Raw genomic sequence first — 13,871 nt, 5'->3', positions numbered from 1 at the left:
ACGGGGAGTCACCACCGCCGTGTCTAATTCGACCACCGTGCGTGCGCGTGGCAGATCGGTCGATCGTCATGCGAGCGAGACGCCCAGCCGAATTCAAATTTTTATGTGACCCACACCCGAAATAAAATTGCTGCTTGAACCGGTTTCGATGATGAGTGAGCCACCGCAGATGTCACCATCGTAAACATCGCCCGTTGGTGTGCGGTTGGGCGGTGCGAAGCGTCGCGACTTAGGCCCTTCCGTTGTTGCTTCAGGCCGCGGAAGATCGAACGATGGTGGCGCTGCGGCCTAACAGTTCCCCAAACGCACACACATACACACAGTTGACGGAAAAATTCAATGCCAGGATGTATATGACCATTTCGCACAGACAGCGCAACCGGATGGAATCGGGGCCGGATAAATCAATACGTGTTCGGCACACCCCGGTACAAACGACGACGTGCAACGGAAATGTCAGCGCGTTAGTCTGAGTTTAAATTGGCCGAGCCGACCGTGAGCAAAAAAACCCGTCGACGAGCGCTTGGTGGAAAATGTCGAGGCGAGTCAGGAATGATCGGTTTGGGCCCGAAAGTGGCGTGTGGAGAGTAGTTTTGTTTTAGAGAATTGTTTAAGAGCTGCAGCTGATTTCGAAGGCTCGAAGGTTACTTCCGAAAGGATGTTTAGGGTCAGCTAATAGCTATTTTGGCTTAGGGTGGCTTTTGATGCAAATGTTCAATCTCGAACGATTCGTTTCTAGCGTCAAAAAACATGGTGAGATATACGAAACAAATTTCTGATTCTTATGTCACCATCTGGGAGAGGTCCCTCGCGAATTTAAATTTGTAGTTCGTGCAATCCATTATTTGATGTCACGTAGGTGCTCGATAATAATCTTTATTTTATTGCTCTATTTATTATTCATGTCACGGAACAGTACTGGCCCACAAGAGAGGATCGTTGACCGATATCTTCTTTTGTCTAGAATATTTTTGACAGTTCGCTCTTAGAATATTGTTTGAGTATTTTTAGTATAGTTAATTAATCTAGACATGAACTATAATTCCTTGCAATTTTGTTTAGTGAGAAGCGTTATTAAAAAAAATTAATCAACGATTGTTCTCCAAGTTTTTATTTAACCGGATTTTCTTTAATAAAATCTACAAAAAATCAAAAACAATTCTAGTGAGAGCAGTGTCATTCATTTTTGGGAGGAAATTAAAAGGCACATGCTTGCGGATGTTTACTGTGACCGAATCCAAACTGTCACTTGGATGTGAAACAGTCCAGGTCCTAACGAAGCCAAGAAGAGTTCTTAGAACCTTCTCAAATAAAACACAATCATTTTAAGCAAATGTAATCAACATCCTTTAATCAACAAATAAAAACAGAGTCTTTTTCTGGGACCACGTCTACTTCGGTAGATGAGGCGCCTCGGGCTGGAATCCGTTCTCATCGGCAATATAGTTGACCGTGTACACCTGTCCATCGTCGGCCGTGAACGAGTACGAGCCACGCACCACCAGGGCCGAGTTCTCATCGTCAAACTGCTTCAGCTGGGCCTGCTCCTGCCGCTGGATGCCATTGCTCGTGTCGAACTGGAAGTTGTACCCATCGATTCCGTTGTGGTCGTTGTCGTACTTCAGCACCTGAGCATCCTTTTCTTCTGCGCCGGGTCGGGGAGCTGCATAGCCAACTGCCAGCAGGCCGGCGAAAAGCAGGATAACGATTGAGGTCTGCATTTTGTTCTTCGCGACAGAGAGTGAGATCCTAGTGCTTCTGCTTCTGGGGTTCGGATGGGTACGGTTGCAACTGATGCTGTCCGAGTGCACTGAGACACCTATTTATACCGAAAACAAAAACCCTGCACATGCGATGACCTTCACGGCTTGTGGCGATGGTTCCTGCCCCCTTCGGGGAGGTGGGAATGTTTGCCGTGCCGGTAGCATCAAACACCGCCTGCCCATAAGCGTCATTACGCACTAAGAAGGAAAGAACGACCAGGTGAATGTCAAGTTTACTGTCGTGTGACATCCCCCCGAGATCGTGTGCCTGAATTGAATTGTTGTTTTGCTGAATGAATGCAAAAGGCACGTTGGAGCGTTGGATCAATATCGCACCGCAACAGCCATCGAATTGGCAGCCCATTGAGAGGGTCAACCGTTTGGTAAAGGGTTGTAAATCACGGCAATAAATTAGTGTTGCCAAAATTTGCCATCAAACCATGGAATGGAAGAGGATTGGAGGTATTGGATGGTGCAGGCGTTGCAAATTACGCAACAAGAGAGCAGAAACTCAACTGTCATATCTGTCAAATTTAAATCCGCCACACGGACCTTTTCTATACATTTTCCAACATTTATTTACAAACTCTTGATCAATCTCGTGTGCCGAACGATCTACTCCTTCGGGATGTGCTCCCCTTCCGGCTGGAATCCGTTCTCGTCCGCAATGTAGTTGACGGTGTACACCTGTCCATCGTCGGCAGTGTAAGTGAACGAGCCACGTACGGCCAGTGCCGACGCCTCACCGACATTCTTCAGCTCGCCGGCTTCCTGGGCCGAAATTCCGTTGCTCGTCTCATACTGATAGCTGTACCCGTCGACACCGTTAATGTTGCTGTCGTACTTGAGCGTTTCGGCGTTCTGGTCCGGGACTGGGACGGCCACGGCGATCGCCACAAAGCATAGAGCCACACAAACCAATGTACACTTCATTTTCACTGTTTTTGGTTACTTTCCCCGCAGGTGGAAGTGTTTGGTCGAATGTCGTCTTTACAAGCGCGAGAACGTTACTAGAGAACGATCGTTCTGAGGTGATCGCTTTTATAGTCCTCCAGTGGCTTGCCAAAAGTTCAATTTCTAATCAGCCGAGCCAAATTTGTGGATCAAACCTGTTGCACTTTGACGCCTGCCAAACGATCCATGCACAAAAAAGAAAAGACGGACAGACTTCATCAAATGGGTATTTTATGTGCATAAGAATTTTCCTTTTCCGCGGCGAATGGTGCATACGCTTAGGAACCGGTCCTACTCGACACGACGCTTTAAAGTGTCGAATGCCGGTTTCGGCAAACTTTAAAAGAAGTGAAGAACAGAGCTTTAGAAGTAGAACAATCATATTGCACCGATCGATATCGATAGAATAGAATTTATTTATTTTTTTTCTGACTGCATCGGAACACAGTCAAGCGAAACTGGATTCTTCAGCTTTACTGATCAACATTTAACAACAACATCTCAGCACAAGACATCAAGCATTTAGTAGTTGTGCTGGAGTAGAAGTGACTACGGTTGACCGATCTACTTTGGGATGTGTGCTCCTTCCGGTTGGAAACCGTTCTCATCCGCGATGTAGTTGATGACGTAGACCGTTCCATCAGGACCAGTGTAGGAATAGGATCCCCTCACGGCGAGTGCCTCATTATCTGTTCCGGCATTGCGAAGTTCAGCCTCTTCCGTTCGACTGGTACCGTCACTCGTTGCAAACCTATCGAGCGGGATCAGACCATACCAATATTAGGATGACTTCCTGGTGAGATAATGTGTTGGAAGAGGATCAAGTCTTACTCGAAACGATATCCATCAATGCCAATGTTCTCGCTGCTGTATCGCAAAATCTCAGCATTCCTGGAATCATCCAAAGGAGCAGCCAGCACACTCACCACCAGCGTTAAACCAACAACTCCTATTAGCTGCAATCATATCCAAAAAAACAGTCAAAGAATTAGCTAAACCAGGGGGATTCCTACACATCCTTGACTAGAACTTATCACTACCATCTTCATGGCGTTGGAATGTTGGAGATTTACAGGCCCGTACTCGATCACTCAACTACCGTCACTAACAACGGACACTGCAAGTAACATCCTCTTTTATACGCTATCAGCTTCGCCAGACGGGTGCGCCTTGCGAATCCCCAGGGGGCATGGCAATTGATAACGGACCTGTGGTTACTGGGAAGATTCTTCACCATGCCATTAAAGGCGTAACTCAGACGTACTACGACGCGAGACGGTTCGTGAGCAACGAGGTGTCATTGTGGGTGGGTGGCGTTTCGATCACTCGATCAATTACATCGAGTCATTCATCACCTTCGCGTGTAACCAGTCTGGCGACCTAAACTTGACTTCATTCCAATGTGCGTCTGCGTAACCGGTAGTGATCGGTGCATAAAGTGATCATTTTATAATCTTGTGCATCTCCGTTTTGTTTGTGCGACAGTGAGGATCTCCAGGGTTGTCGCGAGTGTGAAATTTGATTCCCCGCCCTGAGTAGCCTTGTGTGCGTCTCTTATCCGTTAGAACCGCTCAGAATTCGTTTCAACAAACTGGTCCGAGGTCTGCGCCGTACGCATTGGCGGATCACTTTTACTTTCAATGTCTCGTGTCGTCTTGCTGGAGGCTTGAAATGAGAAGTGCCTGCATCTGGTTTTCAGTGTTGTTGATGCGTAACGCTACTCAAGCGCTTCAACACTTGAGATGCGCACTCCTGTGTTGCTCTACAACTTGCTGGCACCCCGGGCTCAGCTGCCCCCACCTTTTCGTTGGAACAAATTACATGCAAACGAGCCGTTTTGCCGTATCACTTACCGACGAAGCGGTAAACCGCACCACAGCTCCAAGGAAACGACCACCAAGTACGCGCATCGCATGTTCGGCAGTAAATATGTAATGATTTATGGCCCCTCTTTGATGTGTTCCGTTAAGTGATGCATCCCGTAGCGGGCGATTTATTTTGGGCAGTCGGTTGCCCTTTTTTGTCCGGGCGCACGCAAGAAAGACTTCGGTGGCGAGATCGGACCGACCAAGACAAGAAATGTCACGCAAAGCAATTGGACAGGTTCGATTGTTCGAACAAAGCAATTTATTCGGTTCGGTAATGATCGGAACGATAAATTGGTGAGCTATGGCACAGGATCATGAACGGTTCGATGAGTTAGCTCGCAATTGTTGAAGCAACATTTTGGATAAAGTTCGTCTATTCGTTTTTTTTTGTCGTAGAAATATGATGCAAAATGATCGACAAAAAAGCCCCAAACTCCATGAAAAGAAGGGAAAAAAGAACACGTTGATATGCTAATGAAAGCCTCACAGTGTGAGTCGCACCAACCTAACATCACCCAAACTCGCCTCAGTCTAGGAGAAAGAAGAAGAAGCTGTCTCTTGGCGCTTGTGTGTGTGTGTGTGTGTGTTTGTCTAGTGTTAGTGATAGTGAAAACCCCGAAGGCTACCTTTACTGCCACCCCAGGTTTTCCCGATCACCCGAGCATCCGCCGGGTTGATCATCCGCGCAGCTCGTGCGAAAGAGACGTTGTTGATGGGGATCGAAAAGTGGTCCAATCACGACCCTCACGCCATTCACAAAGACCACCACTTTCTGGTTAACCTTGAAAGTATCTTCTTCATCTTTCTCCGATAGTGTGGTGGCGCACGGATAGCAGACAGCACCGAGCTCTGTGTGGCGGACATGGCGCGAGATGGCTTGGCTACACATAAGTCACATTTTAGTAGTAATTTATGCACGCGAACAGGGAGATGCCAAAGCCACTGGTTCCTTTTTCTCTTGTTGTGTGCTTCGAACCGTTCGGCGGTTCTTGTTGGTGGAGGAGTTTTTGTGTGTGGATTACACCCAACAAAAAAACTTCATCCTCGTGGTTGGTTCGAAGAATTGTTATTTGATATCTGTTTGATATTTAACTGGGCGAAGATCACTTGGACGAAACGGAAGTGCGATTAGAACTTCTTGAAGTTCAGAACTTCAAGCGATATCCCCGCAAGACTCTTTCGTCAAACAGTTGTTTTACCTAAAAAGTACTTGGCTACAACGGTTAGTCCGAAGGATTAAAAAGTCCATGCAGACGCCCGTTGACATTGGTTCGGTTCGAGATGAACAGAGAAGGACGCTGCAGCTCATCTCTCCAGCAGTGATCATCGCGATCAAGATAATCATTTTGAGCGTTACCATCATCATCGTCATCGCCAGCTTTGTGCGGCTGTTTGCCGATGCATCATCGATTATGTCAGCATGCATCGTGGAGCCGTTGTCACCCGAGATGACCTCCTGGCATCGTAGACACAACCGTGCACACACGCGCACAAGCACAGTGTCTTGAAGACGATATTTCGGGCCACGGGGTTTGTGTTGTGTCTTTCCTTCGACCTACATCATGCCTCCCGAAGCGATGCGTTCGTTTGAGTTTGAGGTTCCCCCCCCCCCTTTCTTGGCACCTTTCTTTCGCGGCTGGGTTATTATTACTGAGCTTTTTTCCCCTTTTTTTTGGGGACACCGAGCTGACTCGGCTAGGCGCGACAACAAACCGATTGAACTGGAGTCCCGCAAGCTGGGTAAGTAGGTGAGGCAAGTTTTACGGTTCAATTTTATTGGCTGATGTCCCGTGTTTGTGTTGGCGCTTACATTTTTGGTTTGGGAGCAGCTCGGTCCGGAGGGTGGCATCTTCGAAGGCCTCGCTGGATGAACCCGAGCGAGCGGTTTTGTGCAGTTTTTGGAGTAGTGTGGACAACCTTATCGAAACGGGGTGCAGGTCCACGACGTGGGAGCTGCTGTAAAGTTGTTGTTTAGCCGAAGCTGTGGCGTGCGGGAGTCGCGTCGGAGCATTCGTTTAGGGTTTTCGGGGAGGATTAATCGGTCAGCTGTAATCTAAATGCCGGTCCTGATGTCAGCTGCTGCCTCCCAACGAATCTTCCGATCCATGTTGGGATGTAAGGGCTTAAGTGGATGGGTTGGCTCGAAACGAGGTCAACTGCATGCAACCGAATGAACTTGTTTGTCCCATTGCATAAGCGTTAGGACCAGAGTTCAACTGGGCAATGTTCTACTTAAGACACTGGCGAGGAACTAATGTGGTCTCATCCAACATGGGATCTTTTGTATTTCCACCATTTGTTTTTCTCGTCGGTGGCAGATGATCTATCACAGCATAATTGTTTGGCGCCTCTTAGCGTCAGTTGAGACAGAAGCATTGATTATGCAATTGGCAACTCGACGAGCTCCGTCCCACTCTTATCAAACGGCGGCGTAAAATTAACAACGAACCAACCACCATTAGCATATTATCGTCCACCGTGCGGTTCGAGGCTGAACAGACGAAGATTTCTGTTTAAACCAGTCCGGTTAGAAACGGTTGTGTGACATCGGCAAGATAAGATGCTTAGTGTGTGTGTGTGTGCTGTTATAGGAATAAATAGATTTTTTCCATTAGGAAATCGTATGCGATTTTCTGTCTATTATTAGCCTTTATTGTGGTTAGAATATTTATTCAAAAAATAATTGCCTTCCTTCAGGCTTTTTGTTGGGTAGCTTCGTTTTCATTCCTTAGCCACACCTCACAGCACTGATAGAGCCATCAGCGCGTGATGTTCTCTCGTCAGCGTTAATCGAAGCACATTACATTGAATGTGTTCACCGCCTATGATGCATAATCCCACGAATTCCTTGAGCTGTCACTTCAACGCATCTAAACGTTGTTTAACGTATTCAAAAAAAAGTCCGCCACTCGATCATTGTTGAGCAGTTTTTTGAAAACAGCATTTTAAGAAGCTGGCACGTATCGTTCGGTGGTCAGTGTTCATCATGCAAGTTATTCGTGTGGTTGCATCGTTGGGAGCTCTGCTAGCACTGGCAGAATGTGTTCCGGTAGAGGCGATGGGCCAGGACTCCGAACTAATCGACTATGAAAGTGTCCAGGGTCAGGAAATGTATCGATTTAAGTAAGTACGTTAAGGGAACGTTAATATGGCTTAAAGATACTAAATTTTGGTTTCCTATTGTCCTTCCCAAGATATGAGACGAGTGATGGACAGTTTCGCGAAGAAGTTGGAATGCTGGTGAACGTTGGAACGCCGGAACAGGAGCTCATGGTGATGGGACAGTACGGGTTCAAAAGCAAGGACGGTGGTACGATGGTTATGGTCATGTACACCAGTGGCAAGAAGGGCTATCGGGCCCGCACGGTAACGAGAAACTCAAGGGATGCGGACTTAAGGAACAAAGCATTCCTTTCATTGTTGATGGGATGAGTTTTATTTAAAGATAAGCGTTTTTAAATTATAATAAGTCGTCGTCGTCGTGTAAGAAAATGTTGTACTTTTTTAGAGACAAAACTCCTCAGGAAGACTCTATATAATTGCTTTGCCATGTATTAAAGAGGTAAAATTAAGAAAATGGACCCAACCAAACATCGAACAAGATAATTTGAGCTGAACGCTCAATTTAACTATTTAAATTGAACATTTTTTGTTCATTTCTTGGTTGAATCAAATAAAAATTCCGTGTAAGTCCCACGCCTTAGAAACTTTGTATCTAATCAGAGACAGCATCTGGTCCCGATAATAGTGCCGCAATGTACTTTACATAGTGTTTAGTACCATCTGGTTTACGGTAGGTGTACCACCCTTAAAAATAAAAAAGGAGCACAATAAACCAACTAAAATGGATGCTCACGCATATTTGAGGATCGTGAAGCTTAGTTTTTGCTCAACTCCGCTATTAAGCTACTGAAAATGTTTTGGTCGGTCAGTCACTAGAAGGAAATGCCCACTTCCAATTATCAAATAGTTTGTGCAAGACCTACCACTAGATAATCTTTGAATAGGTCTCCTCCTTAAGGTCTTTAAGTCAATACGGAGTCAATAATATGCTTTAGACATAAAAAGGAAACCGAGCTGTTGAAGGAATTGAACTCTATCAACACTATCAACTCACTAGAGAAACCCTTCAAAATCGCAGGGCTAAACCTTATAGCTTCTATCATCTCATTGGCTATAAATCTACAACACGATTGGGAGACCTATTCTATGTGATGTTTTAACAGAAGTTTCCGCGTAATGGTATTCTAGGACCTTGCAGATCGTACTCTAGCTTTACATTTAAAATATCTTCTGAACACGACTCTTTTTCGATTCCCTTTTGTTTTCTAAATTTTATTCTTTTCACCAATTTATTAATAAGAGTAAGTTTTAATATACGTCATAGAAATTATGCTACTAGCCTCAAACTAATGTATAACTGTAGCCTTGATCTTGTGAGACAACAAAACCAATAATTCTACATCGAGCCTCCACATCTAGCCTTATCCAACGAGCGAAAGCAGCAGCGCATTATTAATAGGAGCTGCACCGACAACAGCCGGCATGAATTGGGAAACTACGGCACCCGGTTGCTTCGTAACTCGATAGCCATTTTCGTCCGCAACGTAATCAACCCGATACTCGGCGCCATCTGGTGTGCGGTAGCTGTACCATCCGGTGACAGTTAATGCCCCCGTGCTGGGATCGATTAAACCGACCTCTTCGCGTGCTTGTCCATCCTTAGTTTCGTAGCTAAAAGTAAGTAGGTAGAAGAAGTCAGTTAGGAGATAATAAAAAAGGATAACTTTAATAGATACTCACGAGAACCGATATCCATTCTCGGTCTGCACATTCTCATAGCTGAGCAAATCGCTGTTTTCCGCTTCGATTGGAGCACTCGCAGCTAAAGGAGCACACACCACAATTCCAGCAATAATAAGCACAGCTATCTGGTAAACCGAACAGAAGGCATCAAATGAAATCTTTAACGCTCAACACACCATCACAACTATTTAACTCACCACACGCATTTTCTACGCTCGTACACGGTTATCCTCCAACTTAAGAAATAAAAACAAAGCGGATTCACTGTTCACGATCAAGCGGCAGCAACGCATCTGCGAATGCTAGCAAAAGACGATCGTCGATAGGTGCAGATCGCTTGATTAGTGCGTCGTGCGAGAGTTAAGGAGCGGCGAGGAGGGAACACCATTTCAGCAAGGTCGTCGTTCTTCGTCGTCCGGGTTTTGCCCGAAGATGTTAATCGGGTGCGTGCAATCGGTGGAGATGAACGCACAAATCATTGCTCACTGGCAATCGGTTGTTTCCATTTGGCCGAACGTTAAACGCGTTTCGTTTTCTTTGTTCGTCGGCTTACCATACTAATCATACTAAATGTAAGATTTACTTGTTAAGATTTAATTGTGATACACTCCGAATATGGGTACAGGGATACTGGTTTTACCTTCTTATTAGGAGGTAAACACTGTGAACATTCCTTAACGTTTTTACAAACAAGAGCTCAATCCATATATTTTAAATTTTATTCATCACACGATTTTAGCAGAAGGAACAAGTTTCGTAAAATGTCATTGAATTGTATTTTAAAATATTATTGAACCTGAGCTAGACCCCACGAGATTATTCAAGTAAAAATTATAAACCTGCAGCCTTAACCAACGAGCGAAAGCAGCAGTGCATTGCTGATAGGAGCTGCTTCAACATTCGGGATGAAATCGGGATCAACGTCATCAACGTCAGGGCCTTGCGTGACTCGATAACCATTTTTATCTGCAATGAAATCCACCCGATACTCGGCGCCATCTGGTGTGCGGTAGCTGTACCACCCAGTGACAGTCATTGCCCCTGTGGTGGGGTCGATCGTACCGACCTCTTCCCGTGCTTGTCCATCCTTAGTTTCGTAGCTAAAAGCACATAATGGATTGTTATGAAATTCAAAATGCATAATAAAAAGGGTTTATAACATACTGGACATCGATACTCACGAGAATCGATATCCATTTTCGGTCCGCATATTCTCATAGCTGACTAAGTCACTGTTTTCCACTTCGATTGGAGCACCCGTAATAAAAGGAGCACACACCACAAGCACAGCAATAATCCCTGCAATCTACCAATAAAATAGATGAAAGTAAAGAAAATGATATTGCACAAAGCTTTTTCCGAACTATTTAACTTACCACACGCATTTTCTACTCTTAAACGAACTACAATTTGCTTTAAGTAAAGAAACCGATCAAAGCAGAATCACTGTTCACGTCCACACGGCAGGAGCGCATCTGCGAAAGCTCGCAAAATACGATCATCATTAGGTACAGGTGTCAGAGTTCAGGTACCCGAAGCGGGAGCCATTGCAGCAAGGTCGTCGTTTTTTCGTCCGCTCAGTCCGAAGTTGTTATTCGGGCGCGTGCTATGATTCCGGCACTGGAATCATCTCCATAAGTCATACGCTCAACACATCGCTCACTCCACCCGATTACCATCAACCCGAACTTAATGCCCTAGCGTATGGGATATCTTCTTCGGTTCTTCGTTTTTCTTTGTCCATCGGCTTACCAGACTAATCAAGCTAAGTATAAGATTTAAATTACTTTGATGAACTCCCAATAGGAACCAAGGAATACTAGTTTCAATGGTGTTTGTTGGCTATCACAATAACGTATATCATCCAACCAACGATAATAGCACCGTTCGCGAAATGCCAGTATCGACCAGCGGTGTGAAGACGCTGAAGGCATTCGGATCGGACAAATCGGCACCGGGAAGATGAGCGCCGAGTGGCCGGTAACCGTTCTCGTCCGCCACGTACTTGACCTGATAGATGACACCATCGGGGCCGGTATATCTGTACCAGCCAGATATTACCAGCGTTCCCGTTTTGGGATTGATTTCTACCGTTTCATCACGCCACTGATTATCCGTTGTTTTGTAGCTAGTATGATAAATGATAAAAGATTATTTCACCAACATACAAACATCGTGTAAGCGAAGATAACTCACGAGAATGATTGATCGTTTTGATCGCTGGTGATCTCAAAATGCTCCAAATTGTTATCCCGCTCGGTTGCAGGGCGAGCTTTAACCAGTAAAACATACGTCATTACAAACGTCAGGCAGTAAGCAATGGTCTGTAAGAGATGAGATAATTACAAGGGAACCGAAAATTATTAGTTTCACAACCTCACGTGATTCGGCGGTGTGCAGCGGCTTACGCTGGGCATCCTGGTCCTGGTTTGCCGGGTTTGCTGAGATGCGAAAAAGACGTCTAACCTGTTTCTGACGAAGTGAAGCTTTGGACTAACGCAAGCACGGTTTAAGAGACACTGGTTCGAGGGTTTGATTTTGCTAGCCACGGTTGATCGACCGACTAGCGTTTTATTCATTATCATTGATCTGTGGGACTGATTTGTTTTGGTTACGTGAGTGGGGGGACAGCAAACGATTCGCCCGGAGTTCGTTAAGGTGAAAAAAGAAACACCTCTATAAACTTCACTATGATAAGTTTCGAGCGATAAATCCAAACTATCCTGACGAACCTCCCGTCCTATCCCATTCATCCGTTCGATCAGTTTCATATGCCTTTAACATTTTCTATCCAACCAGTGATAAGAGCACAGTTTTGGAAATGCCCCCAGCAAATGGGACGGAAATGGTGTACAAATAGGGGTTCGGATCGGCTCCGGGCAGATGAGCGCCCAGTGGCTGAAACCCGTTTTCGTCCGCCACGTATTGGACGGTGTAGAGCACGCCGTCCGGTCCAGTGTATCGATACCATCCCGAGATGACGAGCTTGCCCGTTTTCGGATCGAAGTAGTTCGTTTCTTTCCGCGATTGGCCATCTTTTGTCGCATAGCTGGAAGAAAGCAGTGATGTTTTTGGCCAATAAAGTTTGGTGCAGAAATCGCCAAAAGACTTACGAAAACATTTGCTCGTTATCGTCCGATTCGATGTAAAAACTCTTCAAATTTGGATCCACTCCTTGGGCCGGTGCTCCTTCCGTGACACAGTGGGCAACTAGCGTTAGAAGCACAAGTTTTAGAAACATCTAAAGAGTAGCAATTAGGAGACAGTTAGATTAAACTCTAATTTATAGATGGGGTCTCTAAGTGGGTATCTGCATACCTTGCAGACCATTTTGCCGCAAATCTCGAGAGTGAACAAAACTTCAAACCTGTTCGCAAGAAAGATGCAAGCACACTGGCAAGAGCGATCAGTGGAATAGGATTATATTTTTGGAATCATTCGGTAGGTGGATTTTTGTTTTTAGTTCTCTTTTTACCCCTTTTTACCGAGTGAACGGCCTTGAAGAAGCTTCTTCGCTCACCGAAGATGTGTGTCATATCGGCGTGGCGCTTATCGATGCACCAAACGATGCTTTCCCTTACCAATCTACTAGCATCTGTGCAAGTTGTTGATGTATTTAAAAACGCTTAAAATACATATGCGGAAATATGTCTTGCTATCGCTACACACATGTTATCGTGCATGTATTTGTCAGGGGGGTGCATGCTCCACTGACAGGGATAACCTTGATCTGTTGAGGCATTGGGAAGCATGTTTTGAAGACCGTTCACCAGACGCAAAAGAAGTCGCTGACCGTCGGCGTCGAGGCATACGCCGAATGATGGAATATTTCAGTATTGAATTACCGGTGGACTGAGCTGGACGGAAAGAATCGCCGAACAAGCAATGGTAAGAAATAGCTTTGTCTGTTGAAGAAGGCTCTATAAACAAGTTCTTTGTATATGTTTTAGAATATGAGAATTTCTACCTGGATCTTAGCTGCGGCTGTGTTGCTGGCCGTTACAGCCGTTCTTGCTGCTCCAGCGAAAAATGAAGACTCGGATCTTATCTACTATGACAATACGCGTGACGAAAGTGGGTACAGCTTCGCGTACAAAACTAAGGATGGCCAGTTTCGCGAGGAGCAAGGATACATTGATCCAGAGTCGGGCATCCTAAGGGTGGTTGGATTGTATCGCTATGAAGGACCTGACGGTAAGACGTACGAGTATAATTACGAGGCAGACGAGAATGGATATCGCATCGTGGAGAAGCCTCCGCCGGCTGGAGCCCCGATTTCCAACACGGTGCTGCTATCGCTCGTTGGTTGAAGTAGCTTTGCTACAATGAGCAGTACGGTGGCAGCACATGCTAATACTTCGCGAACGAAGAAATAAAAATATTGCTTCACAAAGAGTCATCTGTTTTTACTTGGTCTGAGAAAGCATGCAACACCTGATGCGACGGTCAGCAAAACATTACAAAACAAAGCTTGAAAAGG

The 13,871-nt window shown here is 45.4% G+C and overlaps 9 protein-coding genes across 12 annotated transcripts; 2 read left to right on the top strand and 7 right to left on the bottom strand.

Moving 5' to 3' along the window:
* Nucleotides 1-1,323: 1,323 nt before the first annotated feature.
* Nucleotides 1,324-1,809, bottom strand: LOC118513023 (endocuticle structural glycoprotein ABD-5-like). The gene has a single exon (XM_036058300.1). It carries the CDS (start codon nt 1,719-1,721, stop codon nt 1,392-1,394), a length of 330 nt encoding a protein of 109 aa, XP_035914193.1. The 5' UTR covers nt 1,722-1,809; the 3' UTR covers nt 1,324-1,391.
* A 472-nt stretch (nt 1,810-2,281) lies between these two features.
* Nucleotides 2,282-2,790, bottom strand: LOC118513025 (flexible cuticle protein 12-like). The gene has a single exon (XM_036058302.1). It carries the CDS (start codon nt 2,694-2,696, stop codon nt 2,379-2,381), a length of 318 nt encoding a protein of 105 aa, XP_035914195.1. The 5' UTR covers nt 2,697-2,790; the 3' UTR covers nt 2,282-2,378.
* Nucleotides 2,791-3,079: 289 nt separating this feature from the next.
* Nucleotides 3,080-3,894, bottom strand: LOC118513024 (flexible cuticle protein 12-like). The gene is made up of 3 exons (XM_036058301.1): nt 3,758-3,894; nt 3,549-3,673; nt 3,080-3,468 (listed from the first exon to the last, which is right to left on the bottom strand). The coding sequence occupies exons 1-3, from the start codon at nt 3,764-3,766 to the stop codon at nt 3,282-3,284; spliced, it is 321 nt and encodes a 106-aa protein (XP_035914194.1). The 5' UTR covers nt 3,767-3,894; the 3' UTR covers nt 3,080-3,281.
* Nucleotides 3,895-7,292: 3,398 nt separating this feature from the next.
* LOC118513021 lies at nt 7,293-8,430 on the top strand. Its single transcript, XM_036058298.1, has 2 exons — nt 7,293-7,708; nt 7,780-8,430. Exons 1-2 carry the CDS (start codon nt 7,572-7,574, stop codon nt 8,015-8,017), a joined length of 375 nt encoding a protein of 124 aa, XP_035914191.1. The 5' UTR covers nt 7,293-7,571; the 3' UTR covers nt 8,018-8,430.
* Nucleotides 8,431-8,891: 461 nt separating this feature from the next.
* LOC118513019 (larval cuticle protein 65Ag1-like) lies at nt 8,892-9,843 on the bottom strand. The gene is made up of 3 exons (XM_036058296.1): nt 9,589-9,843; nt 9,389-9,516; nt 8,892-9,319 (listed from the first exon to the last, which is right to left on the bottom strand). The coding sequence occupies exons 1-3, from the start codon at nt 9,595-9,597 to the stop codon at nt 9,070-9,072; spliced, it is 387 nt and encodes a 128-aa protein (XP_035914189.1). The 5' UTR covers nt 9,598-9,843; the 3' UTR covers nt 8,892-9,069.
* A 253-nt stretch (nt 9,844-10,096) lies between these two features.
* LOC118513020 (cuticle protein AM1239-like) lies at nt 10,097-11,213 on the bottom strand. Its single transcript, XM_036058297.1, has 3 exons — nt 10,768-11,213; nt 10,573-10,697; nt 10,097-10,491 (listed from the first exon to the last, which is right to left on the bottom strand). The coding sequence occupies exons 1-3, from the start codon at nt 10,774-10,776 to the stop codon at nt 10,239-10,241; spliced, it is 387 nt and encodes a 128-aa protein (XP_035914190.1). The 5' UTR covers nt 10,777-11,213; the 3' UTR covers nt 10,097-10,238.
* An 11-nt stretch (nt 11,214-11,224) lies between these two features.
* LOC118513017 (larval cuticle protein 65Ag1-like) lies at nt 11,225-12,181 on the bottom strand. Of its 4 annotated transcripts, none has more exons than XM_036058291.1 (3): nt 11,773-12,181; nt 11,588-11,715; nt 11,225-11,519 (listed from the first exon to the last, which is right to left on the bottom strand). In XM_036058291.1, the coding sequence occupies exons 1-3, from the start codon at nt 12,160-12,162 to the stop codon at nt 11,252-11,254; spliced, it is 786 nt and encodes a 261-aa protein (XP_035914184.1). In that variant the 5' UTR covers nt 12,163-12,181; the 3' UTR covers nt 11,225-11,251. The 4 variants fall into 4 exon arrangements, with proteins under 4 accessions (XP_035914184.1, XP_035914185.1, XP_035914186.1 ...); XM_036058292.1 differs by having other exon boundaries at nt 11,800-12,181; XM_036058293.1 differs by having other exon boundaries at nt 11,768-11,899.
* Nucleotides 11,923-12,814, bottom strand: LOC118513018 (larval cuticle protein 65Ag1-like). Its single transcript, XM_036058295.1, has 3 exons — nt 12,710-12,814; nt 12,505-12,632; nt 11,923-12,440 (listed from the first exon to the last, which is right to left on the bottom strand). Exons 1-3 carry the CDS (start codon nt 12,719-12,721, stop codon nt 12,179-12,181), a joined length of 402 nt encoding a protein of 133 aa, XP_035914188.1. The 5' UTR covers nt 12,722-12,814; the 3' UTR covers nt 11,923-12,178.
* A 332-nt stretch (nt 12,815-13,146) lies between these two features.
* Nucleotides 13,147-13,786, top strand: LOC118513022 (endocuticle structural glycoprotein ABD-5-like). The gene is made up of 2 exons (XM_036058299.1): nt 13,147-13,279; nt 13,342-13,786. The coding sequence occupies exons 1-2, from the start codon at nt 13,277-13,279 to the stop codon at nt 13,699-13,701; spliced, it is 363 nt and encodes a 120-aa protein (XP_035914192.1). The 5' UTR covers nt 13,147-13,276; the 3' UTR covers nt 13,702-13,786.
* Nucleotides 13,787-13,871: the final 85 nt, after the last annotated feature.

Source organism: Anopheles stephensi, chromosome 3 (genome assembly GCF_013141755.1).
Source record: "Anopheles stephensi strain Indian chromosome 3, UCI_ANSTEP_V1.0, whole genome shotgun sequence".
Lineage (NCBI taxonomy): Eukaryota > Metazoa > Arthropoda > Insecta > Diptera > Culicidae > Anopheles > Anopheles stephensi.
Note: the sequence above shows the minus strand (reverse complement) of the source record. Positions and strands in the feature narration are given on the sequence as shown.